Source organism: Gopherus evgoodei, chromosome 1, assembly GCF_007399415.2.
Source record: "Gopherus evgoodei ecotype Sinaloan lineage chromosome 1, rGopEvg1_v1.p, whole genome shotgun sequence".
Lineage (NCBI taxonomy): Eukaryota > Metazoa > Chordata > Testudines > Testudinidae > Gopherus > Gopherus evgoodei.
In genome coordinates, this window is record NC_044322.1 from 5,093,085 (window position 1) to 5,115,477 (window position 22,393).

General features: G+C 43.5%; 1 protein-coding gene across 4 annotated transcripts in view; it reads left to right on the top strand.

Moving 5' to 3' along the window:
- SLCO2B1 (solute carrier organic anion transporter family member 2B1) overlaps positions 1–22,393 on the top strand; it is a 133,829-nt gene that overhangs the window by 89,178 nt on the left and 22,258 nt on the right. For all 4 annotated transcript variants that reach the window (XM_030556700.1, XM_030556685.1, XM_030556676.1 and 1 more), the window contains 4 exons: positions 1,659–1,767; positions 10,477–10,641; positions 15,306–15,498; positions 18,434–18,593. In XM_030556700.1, the coding sequence (XP_030412560.1) occupies positions 1,659–1,767; positions 10,477–10,641; positions 15,306–15,498; positions 18,434–18,593 (627 nt within the window). The remainder of the gene's footprint in view (positions 1–1,658; positions 1,768–10,476; positions 10,642–15,305; positions 15,499–18,433; positions 18,594–22,393) is intronic.

A 22,393-nucleotide genomic window follows, 5' to 3' on the forward strand; every position in this document is an offset into this window, starting at 1 on the left:
GTCAGACCAAAGATCCATCTAGCCCAGTATCTGTCTACCAACAGTGACCAATGCCAGGTGCCCCAGAGGGAGTGAACCTAACAGGTAATGTTCAAGTGATCTCTCTCCTGTCATCCAGCTCCACCCTCTGAAAAACAAACAGAGGCTAGGGACACCATTCCTTACCCATCGTGGCTGATAGCCATTAATGGACTTAACCTCCATGAATTTATCCATTTCTCTTTTAAACGCTGTTATAGTCCTAGCCTTCACAACCTCCTCAGGCAAGGAGTTCCACAAGTTGACTGTGAGCTGTGTGAAGAAGAACTTCCTTTTATTTGTTTTAAACCTGCTGCCTATTAATTTCATTTGATGATCCCCCTAGTTCTTGTATTATGCGAATAAGTAAATAACTTTTCCTTATTTACTTTCTCCACATCACTCATGATTTTAAATACCTCTATCATATCCCCTCTTAGTCTCCTCTTTTCCAAGCTGAAAAGTCCAAGCCTCTTTAATCTCTCCTCATATGGGATCCGTTCCAAACCCCTAATCATTTTAGTTGCCCTTCTCTGAGCCTTTTCTAATGCCAGTATATCTTTTTTGAGATGAGGCGACCACATCTGTATGCAGTATTCAAGATGTGGACGTACCATCAATTCATATAAAGGCAATAATATATTTTCCATCTTATTCTCTATCCCCTTTTTGATGATGCCTAACATCCTGTTTGCTTTTTTCACCGCTGCTGCACACTGTGTGGACATCTTCAGAGAACTATCCACGAAGACTCCAAGACCTTTTTCCTGATTTGTTGTAGCTAAATTAGCCCCCATCATATTGCATGTATAGTTGGGGTTATTTTATCCAATGTGCACTACTTTACATTTATCTACATTAAATTTCATTTGCCATTTTGTTGCCCAATCACTTAGTTTTGTGAGATCTTTTTGAAGTTCTTCACAGTCTGCTTTGGTCTTAACTATCTTGAGCAGTTCAGTATCATCTGCAAACTTTGCCACCTCACTGTTTACCCCTTTCTCCAGATCATTTATGAATAAGTTGAATAGGATTGGTCCTAGGACTGATCCTTGGGGAACACCACTAGTTACCCCTCTCCATTTGGCACTCCTCCTGCTAAGCCAGTAATGAACCGGGGCTCCCGCACGCACGGTGTTATGATTGTTGAGGTGTTGTGGGATGTAAAACCAAGGTGCCCTGAGCCTTTGTGGTCATTTAGTACTTCCTGACATTTTTCACTTGGGTAGGGGCTTTTTCCTGGTATTCTGGTCAAGTTCAAACAGAGAGAATTGCATTTTGCCTTCCTAAGGTCCTCTTGCAGTTTCAATTGGATACAGTATTCTTCACTTCTTCCCCATAACTACTGTATATATTGCTGTTAAACAGCTGCCACATACCATCCCAGAAGTGGCTGCCTCTCCATGGGGGGGGTTGAAAAAATTCTTATTTAACTTGTAAACTGTTTGAGAGCCTTCTTGCATGAAACACGGGGCATTCTCTTTATCCCTCTGTGGATAGAATGCTGGGCCATAAATCAGAATGAATGTGTTTTCGTTTCTTTAAATAACACAACTGTGATGCAGCTTGGGGGAGGAAGTGAGTTCAGTAGAACAGCTGTCAGCATGTCCAGAACTGAGAGTCTCTTTGTCTTTTCTCAGGTGGTGAAAGGGAGCAAGAGTAAAGTTAAGACGAGCAAAGACCTGCTGAATGAGCTTAAATCCAACTCGGAACTCTTGCAAAGCCTCTCCTTAACTCAGTTCATAAAAAGTAAGTTGGTGTTTCCCCCTCCTTGGAAAGTCTCTGAAATGACTTCTCTTCTCACCCAAGCATATATCAGTCTCCTAGCAATGAAGAGCTTGCCACTAATATGCACCACCAGTGATAAAAAGTCTAAGATGGGACTATAACTTGCTCCATGTACACAGCCTGACTCGCAGATGCAGCTTTAGTGCATAGACAAGATGCAGTGTGCTAAAGTTTGCTCTGTAGAGCTGTTATTGATCTGATAATGCAGAACACTTATGAGTGTATCAAACAAAGTACCTCACGCCTCCCCGTATTAACCTGAATGCCCTATTTCTGCTGTTAGTTCAGCACTTCCTAACAGCGGGCTCTCAACCTGTCACTGCACTGGTGGCAGGCAGGACCTCATGCAAACCAGGAAATGGGGACCTAAGCCTCAAATCTAACTACCCCATCCTGATGCAGGATCCAGCAGGAACCGGGGGAGTATGCAGGAGTTTTGGCCTAGCGCAGGGCCCACAGGGAGAAGGAGGAGCCTGCTGGAACTCCGTCCCAGCTCAGGGCCCACAGGGAGTGGAAAGAACCTCCTAGAGCCCTGTCCCAGTGCAGGGCCTGGAAGACTCTGCAGGAGCTATGTCCTGGCACAGGGCCTGGAGGAGTGGGAGGAGCTTCCAGGAGCTCATCCTTGGCATAGGAGTTGACTCTTGCAACACTGCTGCTGTTGCTCAAAAGTACTAAACTTTCTCCACGTGTCTAAAGTCATGCTATCAAGGGAGTTACCTCCCTGCCTTCCTAAAATCCTTAAAGGGAACTATATCTGAAGGACCTTGAGCACACATCGGCTGAGAACAGTCTGTCCCTTCCAGTGCAATAAGTAAAATGGTCTCTGCTTGAAAATAGGATTTCTGTGGTAAAATTCTGCGTTATAAAATGTCTGTGCCAGATTATCTTCACCTATCACAGCTAGCTTCTCTAGAAGTCAGACTTGGCTAATGTACTATGGTGTTCTTATAAGTACAGCTAAGGTCTGTCTGTGCTGGGGTAGGTCAGCAGGTTTCATGCTTGGAGTGTATTCCAGTGGGGGGGTTGAAGGAAATAATCCCAACTGTGGCTCTAGTGACTTTCTGATGTTGGCCTCATACCTGCTTCCTCTGAGTTTCCTAAATCTCATCACTATAATTTGCTGGAAGCCCTGATTTTTATTACCCCCAATGCAGAGCTGACCCAGCTATGGGAGAGCCAGCTGGAGTCTCTTTGGCTAGTTACACCATTCACTTGCTAGCTCTAATCTAAATTAAATAAGCAGACTGGGTTTTATTGATCACCTGTTGCCCATGTTGCATTATCATTTAGGAATATCTTGTTGCAGCTGGTACACTAAGCAAATTCGCTATGGAAGTTATTGCCAGAGAATGAATTCACAGCGCACAGGCTCACTTTTCTGTTTGGCTGCAAACAGACTTTAAATGTAAAATTAATTTTCTCTGCTTGATAAATATGGGAACAAATTCACCTTTTCTTCACCTGGAGTTGTGAGAGCAGCAGACACAGAGCATGGGAGTCAGGATTATTTATTATTATTGCTGCAGCAGTGACCACTACCACCAATCAAGCTCAGGGCCCCATGGTGCTGGATCGGTACAAATACATAGGAAGCCACATTCCCTGCCTCAAAAGAACTTACAATCTAAAGGCCCGATCCTGCAAATTCTTAGGCACATAAATTAATGCTGTATAGTTCCACAATCTTCATTTGTTCATCGGTATTGTTATTTATTTTTAATAGTATCTAAAGTCCTCACTCAGGATTGGGGCCCCATTTTCCAAGGGAGCACTGAACAAATATACTGAGGGATATTGTCCCTGCCCCGAAGATCTTACAATAAAAAATTACACACATTGTGTTACTGTTTATATTGCGGTAGCACCAAGGGGCTCCAATCAGAGCTCAGGCGCCCACCATGCCAGACACTGTATATATACATAACAACAAGGTGATCTCAGCACCAAAGAGTTTACAATCTAAGTTTAAGATGAGAGCTGACAGGTGGATACCACAAACAGCCACGGGAAGTGCAAGGTAACAATGAGGTGAAACTTCGCAGAATTAGGCCCGAATGTACAACCAGCAATAATCCATGAATATAATTATCAACAGGAAGAAAGAGAAAGAATAATGGAAATAGTAATAAGATTTCCTATGTGCACAACTAGACAATAGCCTATTTTCAGTTATTTTTCAAAGTCACTTACCTTTTCTGCAATGTTTTTCATTCCCTGGGTAATTCTACTGAAATGTCACTTCTTCCAGTTTCTGTTTCTTTCCAGTTCTCTGTTAAGCCTCCACATTCTCTGGGCATGAGCTGAGACTCTAAGATATACTTAGTCCTGCCATGAATGCAGGGGACTGGAGTAGATGACCTCTCAAGGTCCCTTCCAGTCCTAATGATTCTATATTCTAAGGTCTTCCAGGTAGAGACCTGACTGTAAAGTGGCTAGTGGTACATAACTAAGAAGTAATAACACTTACTAGCACTTAAACAGGAAGGTCACCAATCTAAGTGTCGGTGCTGCTCAGTGTGAGTAAGGGTAGCAGCATCAGTACCTGAATGGGGATTTAACACAAGATTTTCCTGATATTCATTCCAAATTTCCCCTTTTAAATTTAATCCCATTGCTTGTAGTTAGATCCCCAGGTGCCACACTAAATAATTCCTCTCCCTCCTTAATGTTTACACCAGGGGTTCTCAAACTGGGGGTCGGGACCCCACAGGAGGTCACAAGGTCATTATATGGGGTTCGTGAGCTGTCAACCTCCACCCCAAACTCCGCTTGCCTCCAGCATTTATAATGGTGTTAAACATATTAAACAGTGTGTTTGACTCATGGGGGGGGGTCGCACTCAGAGGCTTGCGACGTGAAAGGGGTAGCCAGTAAAAAAGCTTGAGACCACTGGTTTACACTCTGTAAATATAAATATTAATAAATCTACACTCTATAAACATATTGAAGATCCAATGTTCTTGGTGTAAGTGCTATGTATTATTTATGGGCCAGATCTGCAGGCCGTCCTGACCCAGTGTTTACTGAGCCTTTACTCAGGCAAACACCCATTGGCTTCAGTGATTTTGCTCTGGATTTGGCTCATTATTAATATTAAAGCACTTTCAAAATAGGCTTACAGGCTTTTGCACTGGGCTCCCACAGTGATGGGCCTGAGAGATGGCCATTTCCCGGACTGAGCTCACAGATGCCAATTATCATTAGAAATGTTTCTTTCGGAAAGGAAAATATATTTCACAGTGTATTCCCAGTGGAAAGTGTTATGCCATCTGTTAACTTTCACACTGCTGGCCCGAACAGACCAGGAAGAGTTTTCTTTTAAAACTGATAACTTAAAGAAAGCTACTTGGAGCTGAGCCAAGCTTCGAGACAATTCCATGTGGCACGCAAGTTTATGATGCAATTCAGTAAAGAATTTAAGTATGTGTTTAGGGCCATTTAATCAGCCAAACACTTAAGTGCATGTTTACAGTGCTTCCATGCTTTGCTGAGTTGGGCCTTAAATTGCTCAGTTCAGCTGGAGCAGAAGGAAATGCCCAGATGGGCTGTTCTGTTGATTTAAAAGCTATAAAATGAAAATGACCTTTAAAAAACAAATTGTGCTGTCACCTACAGCTGTTCAGCCCTGTTGACTTCACTGAGGTTACATGGATGTACATGAGAGCAGAATTTGGCCCTAGAGGCCTGATCTTGCACAACTGAAGTCAATGGGATTTTTATTATTATTGACTTCAGTGAGAGCAGAATTGGGCTCTTACTCCCTCAGTCTGGACTCCTCCTCCAGAACCCAATGTTGCAAAGTGCTGAGCTCTCTCAACTCCTCTGGAAGTCACTGGGAGTTGTAGGTGCTGTGATTCCTCCAGGCTCAAGCCCAATGGGAGAAAATAACGGTTTACAAATATCTGAGGAGTGAATTTCAAGGGTGGGAAGAACTGTGTCTAAGCAAGGAATCGGCGAGGAATGGTGTCCCTAGCCTCTGCTTGTCAGAGGGTGGAGATGGATGGCAGGAAAGAGATCACTTGATTATTATCTGTTAAGTTCACTCCCTCTGGTGCCCCTGGCATTGGCCACTGTCAGTAGATAGGATACTGGGCTGGATAGGCCTTTGGTCTGACCCAGTATGGCCGTTCTTATGTTCTTATGCTCTTAAAGCAGTTAAATGAATAATAACTAGCAATGAGAGGATGAAACGGTGTATGGGAAAAAATTCCAGTAAGGCACTGGGGATGTTTTCAAACAATGAGGTTGGCTACCCAAGGAAAGTTAGCAAAGCTCCATCACCAGAATTACTCCAAATTAGAAAAGCCAGGGTACAACAGGGAACAGCGTTGGCTCCTGCGCAGATGGTCTGGATGGCATTGGGCTACATCCTTTCACATTCGTACTCCCATTACAGTGACTGGAACTACATGTATGACTCAGATTTAGCTTCCAGTAGGTCATTTCCATCTCTACTGTCTATGGTTCTATTGAGGGATGTTCAGCACCTGTCCCTGGAACAGCTGGGTGGGCAGCATTGTGCCCAGGAGATGAAGCGTGGTATGGGGTACAGAGATGGTCAGATATGGGAGGTATTAGCTGCCACATTGAAAATGACAGCGAGGCCGGCCCTAGAGTCCCAGCCGGGACGAAGCAGTTCTCTGACAGGAGAGGCTCGTTAAACTCCTGCGGGGCAGCACAAGCTGTATCTGTGCCTGGCACTAGGAACAGGTGCACTTAGTGCTTGCACCAGGCAGAGTGTGCTGAGACGGGGGAAGGGAGCTGAGAACAGACATACTCAGATCATAGCAAAGGCACCTGGGCACTGAAACGAAAGGAGAGGAGATGAGACCATTCATCGAGATGAATAAAGCATTTCACACCTCTCAGACATATAATTCAGGCTTCATTCCTCGCCAGGGGGTGTTCTTATTCAGTTGGGACCACCCCCTGAGCTGAGTGGGTCACTTCATACCCACTTCACATGCTGCCTATGGGTGTGCAGAGTCCATGTCCCATGCACTAGGCCCAGTTGTGAGGTAGGGACTCTGGAGCTCAACTCTCTTCTCTTTCTCTGCATACAGCTGGTACACGCACTCCTCACTGCTCTATCATCCTTCCCATGACCCCTACCAGGGTCTTAGAGTGGCCAGGACGAGGTAGGAGCTAGTAGCTGAGCAAAGAGGTGTGCCCAGAAAATACCTTTATGGCCATCCACAAGTGCCCTTTAATCATGCCTATCTCACCACTTTCTTGTTAAGGCAGAGATAAGCCTGCCTGCCCCTAACCTGTGTCCTTCCAGAACGTTGAGTTCACATACACTGAAACCTCTGAAAACCAGGAAATAGCGTGAAGGTACACAACACTGCCATCCCATAACCTTAACTCTGACCTCTTTGAGTGATGCCCCCAATCTGCCCTGACAGATATTGCAGCAGTCTAACCTCCCAGATAATACTGAGGAAAGCAGGGACAGCATACATGAGTGCTGTAGGAGAAACAGTTACAACTTGCCTTCAGTAAGGCAAACATTTCATTTGGTCGGGCTTAGGGTATATCTACAGGCCTGTAGCCTGACCCCCACAAGCTCTAATAAGCTGTCACGGGCTAGTCACAGGTGTCTAACTGTGGTGTAGATTTCCCCATAGTGACCAGGAGTTATCTACACCTGGCCTACAGCTGACCACTGTACCTTCTCTGCATCCCAGAGTTGTGAGATGTTACTAGTACAAATCCCCACGGCAAGGATAAACCATAGTGGTCCTCTGCTTGGATGACTTACGTAATTCAGTGGCGAAATGAGGGATCCCTGATCCCTAGAAAGGCAGATGCACCTCACCACATCTGACAGTGTCAGCTTTGGCAATCTGTTGCAACTTAGTCTCCACACCATTTAACACAGCTACTCCGAACTCCGCGAAGAGCAGTTTTACTGCCTGCAGTGTCATTGCTTTCTTAAGGCCAGAAGGGACCACTGTGGTCATCTAGTCTGATCTCCTAGGCCACAAGACTTTCCTGAATTAATTTGTATTTGAACTAGAGCATAGCTTTTAGGAGAAAAATTCCAATCTTGATTAAAAGAATTGCCAGTGGTGAAGAAAAATGCTGGCAAATGATGCGTCATAACACAGAATGCAGCATAGTCATCGTATCTGCTTATTGAGGGGCCTCCCATGCTGAAGCACACTGAAAATTTTTTTCTAGTGGCTAGTGCCAGTTCCAGGAGTCAGAATTAAGATTATAGCATGGGGTGAGGTAGAAGGTCTGCCATGCATAACATTTCGGGTTCTGTCATGTTATAGTGGTAGAATATGTCTAGCCAAATGGCTTTAGATCCCAGACACACGCCCACTCAGGATGTCAGACCACAGATTGCCCTCGTTTTGGAAAAGGTGCCAGGCATTATCCCATCATTTGTGAATTGCTCAGACTTCCCGAATTCATGGCACATATTTGTTGTGACCCCTGGCATTATTCCCACACATTAAATACTACTGTATTATGCTGAAAGCAGTAGAAGGAATTAGAGTTCACATGTGGGAAAATCATGTACTGTTTATCTGGAAGGGATCTTCAGCTGTGTTTTATTTAGTTGACACAAAGATATACAAAGAGTTGCAAGGAACTTTACTATTTATAGGGTGATAGAGGCATGACTGGGACATGAGGTTCCTACTTAGTATGAAAGACGACTTTCACACTGCTGGACTGAACAGAACAGGAACAGAATGGGAAATTGCACTGGTCCCCATGGTGGCTGTTATCCATTTTTTTCTGGTTCCTTGGTGGAGGGGATTTTTCGTTCTGGTGCCTGGGGTGTGCAAGTGAAACTGTTTTCTCCTCTGCATTCCAGAGCAAGAAGTGCAGCACCAAGGGTGTTCATCTTAGTTTTTCTTGTCTGTAATCAAATCTTTTTTTTTTTAATGATCAAAAGGAAAGGATGCTGGAATTGCAGCAGCAGTGAACAAGGAAATAAACCTTTTACAACTTCATAGCTGCTTTCTGAGTTCATTATAACAGAGTCCCTGCAGGAAGCTCAAGGAAAGGAAACGCACAGGCAAATTTTGCATGGGCTGTGTGTATCTACAGCTGCGTGTGTGACAAAACAATGTTGGGCAGTGTGAGATACATACTGTACATGGGACCAAATCCTGAGGCACTTTCTCTCTTTCTACTCAGTCCTTACCTACACAAATTCCCATTCACTGCAATGTGAGCTCACCCAAGTAAGAATTTGATACAAATGAAATAAGAACCTCAGACTTTGGCCCCAAGATTTTAAGGGAAAGATACTCTGGTTCCCATCATGATCTCACTCACAGCAGTGTAAGTTCACAGTAAATCCACTGAAGCCAGTGGAGCTCTGCATTTGCAGTGGTTCAGCTGAGATCAGGAGCTGGCCTTTGGTCATTCCTTTGATTCATTAGGCATCAGGAAAATCTAGTGTGCTATATAAGTAATAAATAACAATCCATACATATGAGCTAGTGGTGAGAACAGGGCCCTGGGAGTCCAGACTCCTAGGTAATTCTCCAGACTCTCTCACTGTCTTACCCTGTGACCGTGGGCAAACCACGGACAAGATTGTGACTGGCACCTATGTGGGTTCCCTTCCCTGTACCCAGCCCAAGAGCCTGCTGTATTCACAGTCCCTGCACTGTATACTACTCCCCATATCTGCCTTCCTAGGGTCACAAACCACTCAAAAAGGGGGAAGATCAGGCTTGTGCCTCCCCGCTGCATGGAGCAGGCCATGCACATCATGGCAGGGTGGAGGCTATATCACCCTAGAAAATGGTTCCACCTCCAAATATACACACCTACCTGTAAAGCAGGAAGCTCAGGGAGGGGGACTGTACCACAATGCGATGTTGCATGGAAATGGCACAGTCTTGCCCTTAACCTCTCTCTGCCAGTTTTTCCAGCCACACAGAGAGAATAATGATACTTAACCATCTTTTGTAATGCACTTGGAGATTCTGGGGTGAAAATGGCTACAAAAGTGCATTACATCCAGCATGTTCACATAATGGAAGACCCTATTGCAATCCATGCATATAAGGAGACACAGCAGGGGTTCTTTACGCACCTTAACTCTGAATGTCCTGACGCATGCATTTAAAAACTTGATGTGGCATTAACTTAGGTCTTTTCTATTTGATCTGTGTGTGCATGTTTACAACTGTAGTAAATACATTCAAAGGTCTTAATGTGTGCATTTTTCAGCAGTTGATAAATATGAAAAGGTCTTATCATCCGTTAATCATATCTATTCAATAGATATGGAGAGGTCCCTTGCTGCCTCTCTCTTCCAATTTCTGCCATAGCTGTTAAAGATTAATTAGCACAGAAGCTGGCTCAATATTCTGTGTATGTGTGCTGGCTGACCTGGAACCAGTGCTGTGTCACTTATTTTGAATCTTGTATAATTAGGAGAATCTTCTTAAGCTGCCCCTGGAAAATCAGAAGAGGAATTACAGAAACTTAGAACTAATTTCCAGTATCTGTTTCATACGCCTCCTCACTACTTGTCTCTCTTATATTATTACTACTCTTATCACTGTATTATATCATTATAAGTATTATAATGCTAGTGGGATGCATGCTAACCTGCCATGAGATGGAAATTCCCTGTTTCAGCCAGCTCTGTATATTAATATGTTTTGTTCCTAATTATCTTTTTCATTTCAGTCTTTCCTGTGGTTTTGTTGAGAAATCTCCGACATCCAGTCTATCTGCTGGTGGTTTTGGCCCAAGTCAATCTGTCCGCCATGGTTGCTGGTTTAGCAACATTCATGGGCAAATTCCTGGAGAGGCAGTTCTCTCTCACTGCATCATTTGCCAACATGATCATAGGTAAGTACTGCCTGTTAGTACTGGAGACATTCCAACTCTTACTGTACATGCTCGGGAGCACTGAAGCCCTTGTTTCCTGATAGGCTACCTCAAACTCAATGGGAGACAGCAAAACTCAAACAAAACCCAGTTCACATGACAGCAACCAAATACATGCAGACTGATCTGCTCAGAAGCGAGATAGGTATGGCTGGAGATGAGTGAGGCTCATTTACAAAGTAGGTCAGGAACAAGTCTACAAAAGTATATTCAGCATTCACTGAAACTGACTGAAGATCTCATAAGAGTTTTGCAGAGGGAGTTTGTCTAGTGGTAATCTCACAGGACTTGGACCCTTGAATTCTGCTCCTTTCTCTTCCATTGAGCTAGTTATGTGGCTCTGGGCAAGCCACGTAAGTTGTTTGTGCCTCAGTGTCCCCTTTGTTAAATAGATATATGGTGCACCTATCTATTTAAGTGTTATAACTCTGTTTCTGTGTACTGCACCTTTAACTCTCTGTGGACTCAGGCCAATGCAATCTCCCTCTCTCAGATATATTCTCAGGTGCAAACATTGCCTGGAGGGAGGGGTGGATATTCTGTGTCCTCTTAAACTAAAATAAAGATCATTAGGACTAAAAGTTATTATTATGTTATTTATTTGTATCATGAATAGTGCCTAGGAGCCCCTGTCAAGGACCAGCACCCCATTGTGTTAGGTGCTCTCCAAACACAGAACAAAAAGATGGTCCCATCTGTTTCCTCTTCATGTGTGGACAAATCAAAGATAATATCAGTGTTCAGGGCAACTGCAACTGCCTTCTCACATATTGTTTAGTGAGGACACCCACTCTCAGGCTTCCAGCTCCCCAGCCATGGCCTCTTTTGTGCAAAGACATGCATCTCACTCCCCTCTAACTAGGGGATTTCCAGGCTGCACAATTCTCTGCTTACACTGTGAATTCCCTAGCAAGTCAGACCACCTAAGCAGGCCTCCTTTGCTTTTCTCCTCCGAAGCTATAAACAGCTTAATTGCACACAGTTTTAAGTTACCACAGAGCCCTTTCTTAGCAAGCACGTTTATTCTTAAGGTTAAAGCATTACAGAGAAAACATAGTACAAACAATAAAGAACCTACACTCATTCTAATAAGCTTATCAGAGGTCACCACCCTCATCTCCACAAAGGCTATGGTAGGTGTCAGTCCCTCCAAACCTTCCCTAAAGATTGGGGCTCTTCCTTTAGGCAGAAGGTGCTGTCCATTTGCTGGATCAGAAGGAAGGCCCTGACTCATTTTAGACTCAGGCTCTTTATCCAAAAGTCCTTTCTTTGTCTATTGGTTCTCTAGAAAATCCAGCTTGAACCAGTATATGCGAGCCTCTCCCGGTGATGGTACCTCTTGGGAGGTGTTACAACCTGAGTGAATTTGCTTAATCACTGTCCGCTGTTTTTAGTGCCTGGAGGGCAGTGAAAGAAATCAGAAGTGTTTTCCACACCCTACGGTCCACTCAGCAAAGGCTTGATTATCTTTGACTTAAGATATGATAATAGGAACTCAACTGTGGACGGTATTTGAGTACAGATGTCAGGGAAGAGTGTTAAAAATATCAAGGGCCTAGTTCCCCAGGAAGGAAATGCGGCTGAGAAGTAACTAAACTGTTTTAAGAGCTCTAAGATCATCCCCAGATGATTCATTGATTTTAAGTTCAAAGGAAGTATTTTGATCATCTAGAATGACCTCCGGTATAATACAGGCCCTAGGGTTTCTCCATATGGCAACTTGCTGCCCAGCAAGCTGGGGTGTAAATCTACAGTGTTATAGCGTGCCAAGCACTCACGGGCCATGCGACCCTGCCACTGCATACTAAAAGTTAGTTTGTGATCTTCGATCTACTGCCGTTTCAAACAGAACTTTTAGCTTGACATAGGAAAGTCCATCTGGCCAGTGAGTGCACGGCTCAGAAGGAATCCTTGGATTTACACCCCAGATTGTCATGCTCTGACTTGCCAGACAGACATGCCCTTAGCATCTCATCAATTGGTTCCACATCAAAAAACAATGACAGAAAATGTGGAAATGGCAGAAGTGATAAATGACTTTTTTTGTTTCATTTTTCACCAAAAAGGTTAGTAGCGATTGGATGTCTAACATAGAGAATGCCAGTGAAAATGAGGTAGGCTATGAGGCTAAAATAGGGAAAGAACAAGTTTAAAACTACTTAGGGTACATCTGTACTACCCGCTGGATCAGCGGGTAGTGTTTGATGTATTGAGGATTGATTTATCGCATCTCATCTGGACGCGATACATTGATCTGCTAATCGATGCCCGTAATCCACCTCGGCAGGAGGAGTACGTGGACTTGACCGGAGAGCTGCGGCAGTCGACTCGCCGCCATGAGGATGGCCAGGTAAGTTGAACTAAGATACTTCAACTTCAGCTACTCGAATAGCGTAGCTGAAGTTGCGTATCTTAGTTTGAACCCCCCTGCTATTGTAGCCCAGGCCTTAAACAAATTAGATGTCTTCGAGTCACCAGGGCCTGATGAAACGCATCCTAGAATACTCAAGGAGCTGACTGAGGAGGTATCTAAGCTATTAGCAATTCTCTTTGAAAAGTAATGGAAGATGGAAGAGATTCCAGAGGACTGGAAAAGGGCAAATTTAATGCCCATCTATAAGAAGGGAAATAAGGACAACTCAGGGAATTACAGACCAGTCAGCTTAACTTCTGTACCTGGAAAAATAGTGGAGCAAATAATTAAGCAATCAATTTGCAAACACCTAGAAGATAATAAGGTGATAAGTAACAGTAAGCATGGATTTGGCAAGAACAAATCATGTCAAATCAATCTAACAGCTTTCTTTGACAGGGTAACAAGCCTTGTGGATAGGGGGAAGCAGTAGATGTGGTATATCTTGACCTTACTAAGATTTTTGATACTATCTCACATGACCTCATAAACAAGCTAGGGAGATACAACCTAAAGGGAGCTACTATAAGGTGGCTGCATAACTGGCTGGAACCACTCCCAGACAGTAGTTATCAGTGGTTCAGAGCCAAGCTGGAAGGGCATATTGAGTGGGGGCCCACACGGAGAAGTTCTGGTTCTAGTTCTGTTCAATATCTTCATCAATTATCTAGATAATGGCATAAAAATTACACTTATAAAGTTTGCAGACGATTCCAAGCTGGGAGGGGTTGCAAGTGCTTTGGAGGATAGGATTAAAATTCAAAATGATCTGGACAAACTAGAGAAATGGTCTGAAGTAAACAGGATGAAATTCAGTAAGGACAAATGCAAAGTACTTCTCTTAGGAAGGAAAAATCAGTTGCACACATACAAAATGGGAAATGACTGCCTAGGAAGGAGTACTGTGGAAAGGAATCTGAGGGTCGTAGTGGACCACAAGCTAAATATGATTCAACAGTGTAACACTGTTTCAAAAAAAGCGAACATCATTCTGAAATGTATTAGCCGGAGTGTTGTCAGCAAGACATGAGAAGTAATTCTTCCCCTCTACTCCATGCTGATTAGGCCTCAGCTGAAGTATTGTGTCCAGTTCTGGGCACCACATTTCAGGAAGAATGTGGACAAACTGGAGAAAGTCCAAAGAAGGGCAACAAAAATACTTAATGGTCTAGAAAACATGACCTATGAGTGACTTTCTCTATTTTAGTCATGCTGAATTTGAGCTGATGGTTAGTCACCCATGAGGTGTCAGAGAAACAAGGGAAAATTTTAGTTTGGACAGAAGGAGATGGGGCTGGAGTAGAGAGCTAGGTATTTTTAGAGAGTAAACACCAGAACTGAAACGATAATCCAGTAAGGGTCTCAATTATGCCATATACAGATGTCAGACCAGATCCCTACTTTTATGCAGTTGTCCCCTGCTGATACATCCAAGGAACATGTTTGCTCTCTCAGCCAGTACTTCATTCAGGGAGCTCATATTAAAGTGTTTATCCACCATGACCGCTAAGTCCTTTTCTCAGCCACTGCTTTCCAAAGTACAGTCCCCCACTTTGATGTACGATCTTAACTGATTTTTGCCCCAGATCCCTAAGTGGCCTCCTCAGGAATTGAACTTAATTGAGTTGTACTAAAATGGATGTTGTTCAGGTGAGCCCAAATTATCATGTGATCCAAATGGCTTTGTAAAACTGACATGTCCTTTTCATTATTTATCACTCCACCAATTTGTGTGTCATCTACAAATTTTCCCTGCAATGATTTTATGTTCTCTTCCAGATACTTGATAAACATAACAAATAGCACAGAACAAAGAACAGAGCCCACTGGTAGAAATTCCCCCACTGGATGATGGTTTCCCATTCCCTCCTACAGGAGACAGTGAGTCTCCTGAGTAGATCACTGGGTTGAGCCTCAGGAGACCTGAGTTTTAGTCTTGGCTCTGCCACTGGTCTGCTGAGTGACCTTGGGCAAGTGACTTCACTTCTTAGTTTCTCCCTCTGTAAAATGGAGACGTGATGCTTACTTCCTTTGTAAAGTGCTTTGAGATCTACTGATGAAAGATGAGATGAAAAGAACAGGGAATTATACGTTTTGAGATCTATTAGTTACCATTTAATCCATTTACTATGTTCTGCATTGACTGGAAGGTGTTGACATTTTATCACTGATATTTGGATCTTAACTCTCTGCTCTTGCTTCTGTTCCCAAGGTTCTGTGAACATCCCTGGAGCAATAGTTGGAATAGTGGCGGGTGGAGCCATCATGAAGAAGTTCCAAATGACTCTGAAACAGTGTGGTGGCATGTGTGTCATTGGCATGCTCCTCTGTGTGATCTTTGCCTTTCCCCTCCTCTTCATGGGCTGCCCGACGCAGAAAGTTGCTGGCCTTAACTACAGACGAAGGTACCATTCGTAATATAGACCATAAGGTTGGCCCTCTGACACATTTTCATTGGCTGACTGATTGATTTATAAAGTGTCCCTTTCCATGTGCATTCCACAAAGTTTACACAGGAATTAAAGCCCAAAAAATCCATGAAAAGGTCACAAACCTCACAAGTTCAATGAATTTTATCACAAAAAATTTGGAATAGAAAGTTCATACTAGAAAATGCTTGACTCATCATTCACTGGTTGACAATTTACCAAGATGTTAACATGGAGAGAATATTTTTGAAATAATGGCTGCCTCTCTATGGCCTGGTCTACACTACGTGTTTAAACCGATTTTAGCAGCGTTAAACCGATTTAAAGCTGTACTAGTCCACACAACATGGCCCTTTATATCGATATAAAGGGCTCTTTAAATTGGTTTCTGTACTCCTCCCCAACAAGAGGAGTAGCGCTAAAATCAGTATTACCATATTGGATTAGGGTTAGTTTGGCCGCAAATCGACGGTATTGGCCTCCGGGCGGTATCCCACAGTGCACCATTGTGACTGCTCTGAACAGCAATCCGAACTCAGATGCACTGGCCAGGTAAACAGGAAAAGCCCCGCGAACTTTTCAATTGCATTTCCTGTTTGCCCAGCGTGGAGCTCTGATCAGCACGGGTGGTGATGCAGTCCCAAATCCAAAAAGAGCTCCAGCGTGGACCGTATGGGAGATACTGGTTATGATCGCTGTATGGGGAGACAAATCTGTTCTATCAGAGCTCCGTTACAGAAGATGAAACGCCAAAGCATTTGAAAAAAATCTCCAGGCTATGATACAGAGTCCACAGCACAGTGCTGCATGACAAGCGTAACGGAAAGCCAAAGAATCAAATGGACGCTCATGGAGGGAGGGAGGGGGTACTGAGGACTCCAGCTATCCCACAGTCCCCAGCAGTCTCCGAAAAGTATTTGCATTCTTGGCGGAGCTCCCAATGCCTGTAGGGTCAAACACATTGTCCGGGGTGGTTCAGGGTATAGCTCTTTAATTTACCCCCCTCCGCCCCTGTGAAAGAAAAGGGAAAAAAAATCATTTCTTGACTTTTTTCAATGTCACTCTGTGTCTACTGCATGCTGCTAGTAGATGCAATGTTGCGGCAGTGAAGAGCAGTATCTGCTCCCCTCCCCTCCCCGGTGGCAGATGGTACAATATGACTGCTATCTGTCATCATCATCAGCCCGTGAGTGCTCCTGGCTGGCTTCAGGTGAGGTCGGCTGGGGGCGCCTGGGTAAAAATAGGAATGGCTGCCAGTCATTCCCAGTAGATGGTACAGAACGGCTGGTAACCGTCTTCATCATAGCAACTGGGGGCTGAGCTCCATCAGCCCCCTCCCTTTCATGTGTAAAGAAAAGATTCTGTACTGCCTGGACTATCATAGCAGCGGGATGCTGGGCTCCTCTCCCCAACACCGCTTAATGTCCTGCCTGGACTGTCATAGCAGCTGGAGGCTGCCTCCCCCTCATTTTATCTCACTAACAAGTCAGTGTTTCTTATTCCTGCATTCTTTATTACTTCATCACACAAATGGGGGGGACACTGCCACGATAGCCCAGGAAGGTTTGGGGAGGAGGGAAGCAACGGGTGGAGTTGCTGCAGGGACACCCCCTAGAATGCCATGCAGCTCATCATTTTTGCGGGATCTGACACAGAGCAGCTGTGCTCTCTGGTTCTCTGATACACTAGTTCTCTAGTATGCTTGCCCCATATTCTAGGCAGGACTGACTCTATTTTTAGATACCATAAAGGAGAGAATGACCTGGGGGGTCATTCCTATTTTTGTCTTTGCGCCCCCGGCCAACCTCAGCCAGGGGCACCCATGACAGCTGCAGACGGTACAGAACGACAGATAACTGTCATCTCATTACCAATTTACAATGGCGCAGCAGACGGTACAGAACGACTGATAACCGTCTCAGCTGTCAGGCAAAGGCAAATGAATGCTGCTGTGCAGCGCTGCAGTATCACCTCTGTCAGTGGCATCCAGTACACATACGGTGACAGTAAAAAAAAGAAATGGGCTCCATGGTTGCCGTGCTATGGCGTCTGCCAGGGCAATCCAGGGAAAAAAGGCGCGAAATGATTGTCTGCCGTTGCTTTCCCGGAGGAAGGAATGAGTGACGACATTTACCCAGAACCACCTGCGACAATGATTTTTTCTCCATCAGGCACTGGGATCTCAACCCAGAATTCCAAGGGGCGGAGGAGACTGCGGGAACTATGGGATAGCTACGGAATAGTTACCCACAGTGCAACGCTCCAGAAATCGATGCTAGCCTCGGACCATGGACGCACATCGCAGAATTAATGTGCTTAGTGTGGTCGCTCGACTTTATACAATCTGTTTTACAAAACCGGTTTATGTAAAATCAGAATAATCCCATAGTGTAGACGTACCCTATATGTTGAAATGCAGGCAGAACCTTACCCTCTATTAAGAAAAAGAGATCCCTGGTAGGGGGTGAGTTTTGACTACTGAATGTGTGGACTGTAGTTTAGAGCTGAAGGAACCTGCTCACACACAGTGATATTAAAGAAGAAAATATTAATTCTGAATTGGGAATTTTTTACTTTTACATATTCCTGATGTGGTACCGTTAGTTCTCATGAGCTGCTAAGTTCCTCTTGCAGGGAGTGGTAGTAATTGAAGGAGAAATATATGGCATGTATATAAGTGGCTGCATCCTTTGTTCATGGCCAGACTATCAAACTTTCTAAGTTTTTTTTTAGAGGTACAAGAATTAATCTATGGAAATTATATTTTCTGTGGGTTTGGGGGAGTCCACAAATACACACTTTCATTGTTAAGCAAGCAAGCTCTTGTTCACTAATATCTATATACATATGGTATACTGCATAAACCCACAATGTATATATTAATATAGTCATCTCTTTCCTTCTACTGTAGCTCTAATGTTGGACCACACTCTTTTGAATGTAACAGTAAATGCAACTGCCTCGATAAGGCCTATAACCCTATATGTGGGGCTGATGGGATTGAATACATCTCTCCATGTTTTGCTGGCTGTGAAGTTGTAAACTCTGATGTGGTCGAAAATAAAGTTCTGGTGAGTAAAGTTTTTGTCTTCACTCAGCACTAAAGCCCTGACTTGGCATTGCTAATGAGTAAGAGTCCAATGCAAAGATCAATGCTGATAGTTCAGTGATACTGTTTAGATCAGCTGTGTAGCAAGAAAATCTTTGGCCAGATCTACCCTAAGAAGTTAGGTCAACCCAGCTCTCCCTAAGCAAAGTAGTTAAGATGACCCAACCCCTAGTGTAGACAGTGCTACGTCAATGGAAAAATTCTTTTATTACCCAGCTACTGCCTCTCGGGGAGGTGGATTAACTAGCAGCGACAAGAGACCCTCTTCTGTCACTGTAGTGAGTGTCTGTGCTGACGTGCTACAGAGGCACAGCAGCAGTGGTGCAGTTGTGTTGTTATAGTGGGTTAAGTAGACATAGACTCCATCTTTATCATGAATTGGGCTCTCACGTGCCTTTTGGATGCCTTCTCTTTGCATCACTACTGAAAGTAGTGCTGACAGAGAACGAATGGAAAGTTCCAGGAAACACTTAGCAGAGGTGTATCCTCTTCGGCACTCTGCAGTGTTTTGCTGAAATTTGTAGTTCAGTGCCTTGTTTGGGGCAATACTTCTGCAACTATAGCATTCAAAATAACAGTGAACAATGAGTTTTCAGAAAGATCAAGTGAGCAAAATATGTTTCCCACTTCTACTGCTTTTAATCAGCTCAGGTTTGGCTACTGGGACCTTTATTTAATCTTTAATATATTCTGTGCTTTTCAAAGGCACCCACTAGTTTTTGGCAATGACAGTGCCAGAGTTTACTGTGCTCTCCTCACAAGTCATCACTTAAAAGGGCCCTTTTCATACTTATGTTTTCCTGTAGTGTAACTATACTATGGGATGGCCATAAATAGATATGGAGAGCTCTGGTAATGCAGGGGCCACCTTGGTGTACGAGCTAGTGATGCACTCATGTCACAGTGATGTTAGTGCCCAGAGGTGGACGGGTTTGGTAATGGTGTCAGCAGTGACTGAAAGTTGTTACCATCTGATGGCTGCGCAGTGGCTCATGAGAAATGAGTTGTTATTATTATTATGTATTTGTATAATGGTAGCACCTGGAAGCTCCAGTCACCTAACAAAATCATCCAAAGCACAGGACTTGGTGGTGATGGGGAACTTCAACTACTCAGACATCTATTGGAAAAATAACACAGCAGCGTACAGATTATTCAACAAGTTCTTGGAATGTATTGGAGACAAGTTTTTATTTCAGAAGTTGGTGAAAGCTACTTGGGGAAAGGCTGTTCTAGATTTGATTTTGACAAATAGAGAGGTTGAGAATTTGAAAGTGAAAGGCAGCTTGGGTAAAAGTAATCATGAAATAGTATATTTCATGATTCTAAGGAATGGTAGGAGGGAGAACAGCAAAATAAAGACAATGGATTTCAAGAAGGCAGAATTTAGCAAACTCAGGGAGATGGTAGGTAAGATCCCATGGGAAGCAAGTTTAAAGGGTAAAACAATTGAAGATAGTTGGCAGTTTTTCAGAAAGACATTATTAAGGTCACAAGAGCAAACTATCCCACTGCGTTAGAAAGATAGGAAGTATGGCAAGACACCACCCTGGCTTACCCAGGAGATCTTCAAAGATCTAAAAATCAAAAAAGAGTTCTACAAAAAGTGAAAACTAAGTCAAATTACAAAGGATGAATATAAACAAATAACACAAGTATGTAAGGACAAAATTAGAAAAACCAAGACACAAAACAAGATTAAACTACATAGAGACATAAAGGGTAGCAAGAAAACATTCTACAAATACATTAGAAGCCAGAGGAAGACCAAAGACAGGATAGGACCATTACTCAATGAGGGGGGGAAACAATAACAGAAAATGGCAGAGGTGCTTAATGACTTCTTTGTTTCGGTTTTCACCAAGAAGGTTGGTGGTGATTGAACATCTAACATAGTAAATGCCACTTAAAATGAGGTCGGATCACAAGCTAAAATAGGGAAAGAACAAGTTAAAAATTACTTAGACAAGTTAGATGTCTTCAAGTCACCAGGGCCTGATGAAATGCATCCTAGAATACTGAAGGAGCTGACGGAGGAGATAACTGAGTCATTAGCAATTCTCTTTGAAGAGTCATGGAAGAGGGGAGAGATTCCAGAAGACTGAAAAAGGGCAAATACAGTGCCAATCTATAAAAAGGGAAATAAGGACAACCTGGGGAATTACAGACCAGTCAGCTTAACTTCTGTACCTGGAAAGATAATGCAGCAAATAATTAAGCAATCAGTTTGCAAATATCTAGAAGATAATAAGGTGATAAGTAACAGTAAGCATGGATTTGCCCAGAACAAATCATATCACACCAACCTGATAGCTTTCTCTGACAGGGTAACAAGTCTTGTGGATTAGGAGGAAGCAGTAGACATGGTATATCCTGACTTTAGTAAAGCTTTTGATACTATCTCGCATGACCTTCTCATAAACAAACTAGGGAAATACAACCTAGATGGAGCTACTATAAGGTGGCTGCATAACTGGTTGGAAACCAGTCATGGTTCACAGTCATGCTGAAAGGGCATATTGAGTGGGGTCCCACAGGGATCGGTTCTGGGTCTAGTTCTATTCAATATCTTCATCGATGATTTAGATAATGGCATAGAGAGTACACTTATAAAGTTTGTGGATGATACCAAGCTGGGAGGGATTGCAAGTGCTTTGGAGGATAGGATTATAATTCAAAATGATCTGGACAAACTGGAGAAATGGTCTGAAATAATAGGATGAAATTCAATAAGGACAAATGCAAAGTACTTCCCTTAGGAAGGAACAATCAGTTGCACACATACAAAATGAGAAATAACTGCCTAGGAAGGAGTACTGCGGAAAGGAATCTGGGGGTCATAGTGGATCACAAGCTAAATATGATTCAACGGTGTAACACTGTTGCAAAAAAAGCGAACATCATTCTGAGATGTATTAGCCAGAGTGTTGTAAGCAAGACATATAGGGGTCACAGTGGACCACAAGATAAATTTGAGGCAACAGTGTAAAACTGTTGCAAAAAAATCAAACATCATTCTGGGATGTATTACAGGAGTGTTGTAAGCAAGACATGAGAAGTAATTCTGCTCTACTCCACTTCTGAGTGCCACATTTCAGGAAAGATGTGGAGAAATTGGAGAAAGTCCAGAGAAGAGCAAGAAAAATGATTAAAGGTCTAGAAAACATGACATTTGAGGGAAGATTGAAAAAATTGGGTTTGTTTAGTCTGGAAAACAGAAGACTGAGAGGGGACACGATAACGGTTTTCAAGTATATAAAAGGTTGTTACAAAGAGGAGGGAGAAAAATTGTTCTTCCTAACCTCTTAAGATAGGACAAGAAACAATGAGCTTAAATTACAGCAAGGGCGGTTTAGGTTGGACATTAGGAAAAACTTCTTAATTGTCAGGGTAGTTAAGCACTGGAATAAATTGCTTAGGGAGATTGTGGATTCTTCATCAATGGAGATTTTTAAGAGCAGGTTAGACAAACAAGGATAGTCTAGATCAGTGGTTCTCAAACTAGGGCCACCGCTTGTTCAGGGAAAGCCCCTGGTGGGACGGACCAGTTTGTTTACCTGCCATGTCTGCAGGTTTGGCCGATCGTGGCTCCCACTGGCTGTGGTTTGCCACTCCAGGCCAATGGGGGCTGCGGGAAGCAGCGTGGGCTGAGGGATGTGCTGGCCGCCCCTCCTGCAGCCCCCATTGGCCTGGAGCAGAGAACCGCAGAGGGAGACGCTATCAGCCAAACCTGTGGACACGGCAGGTAAACAAACTGTCCCA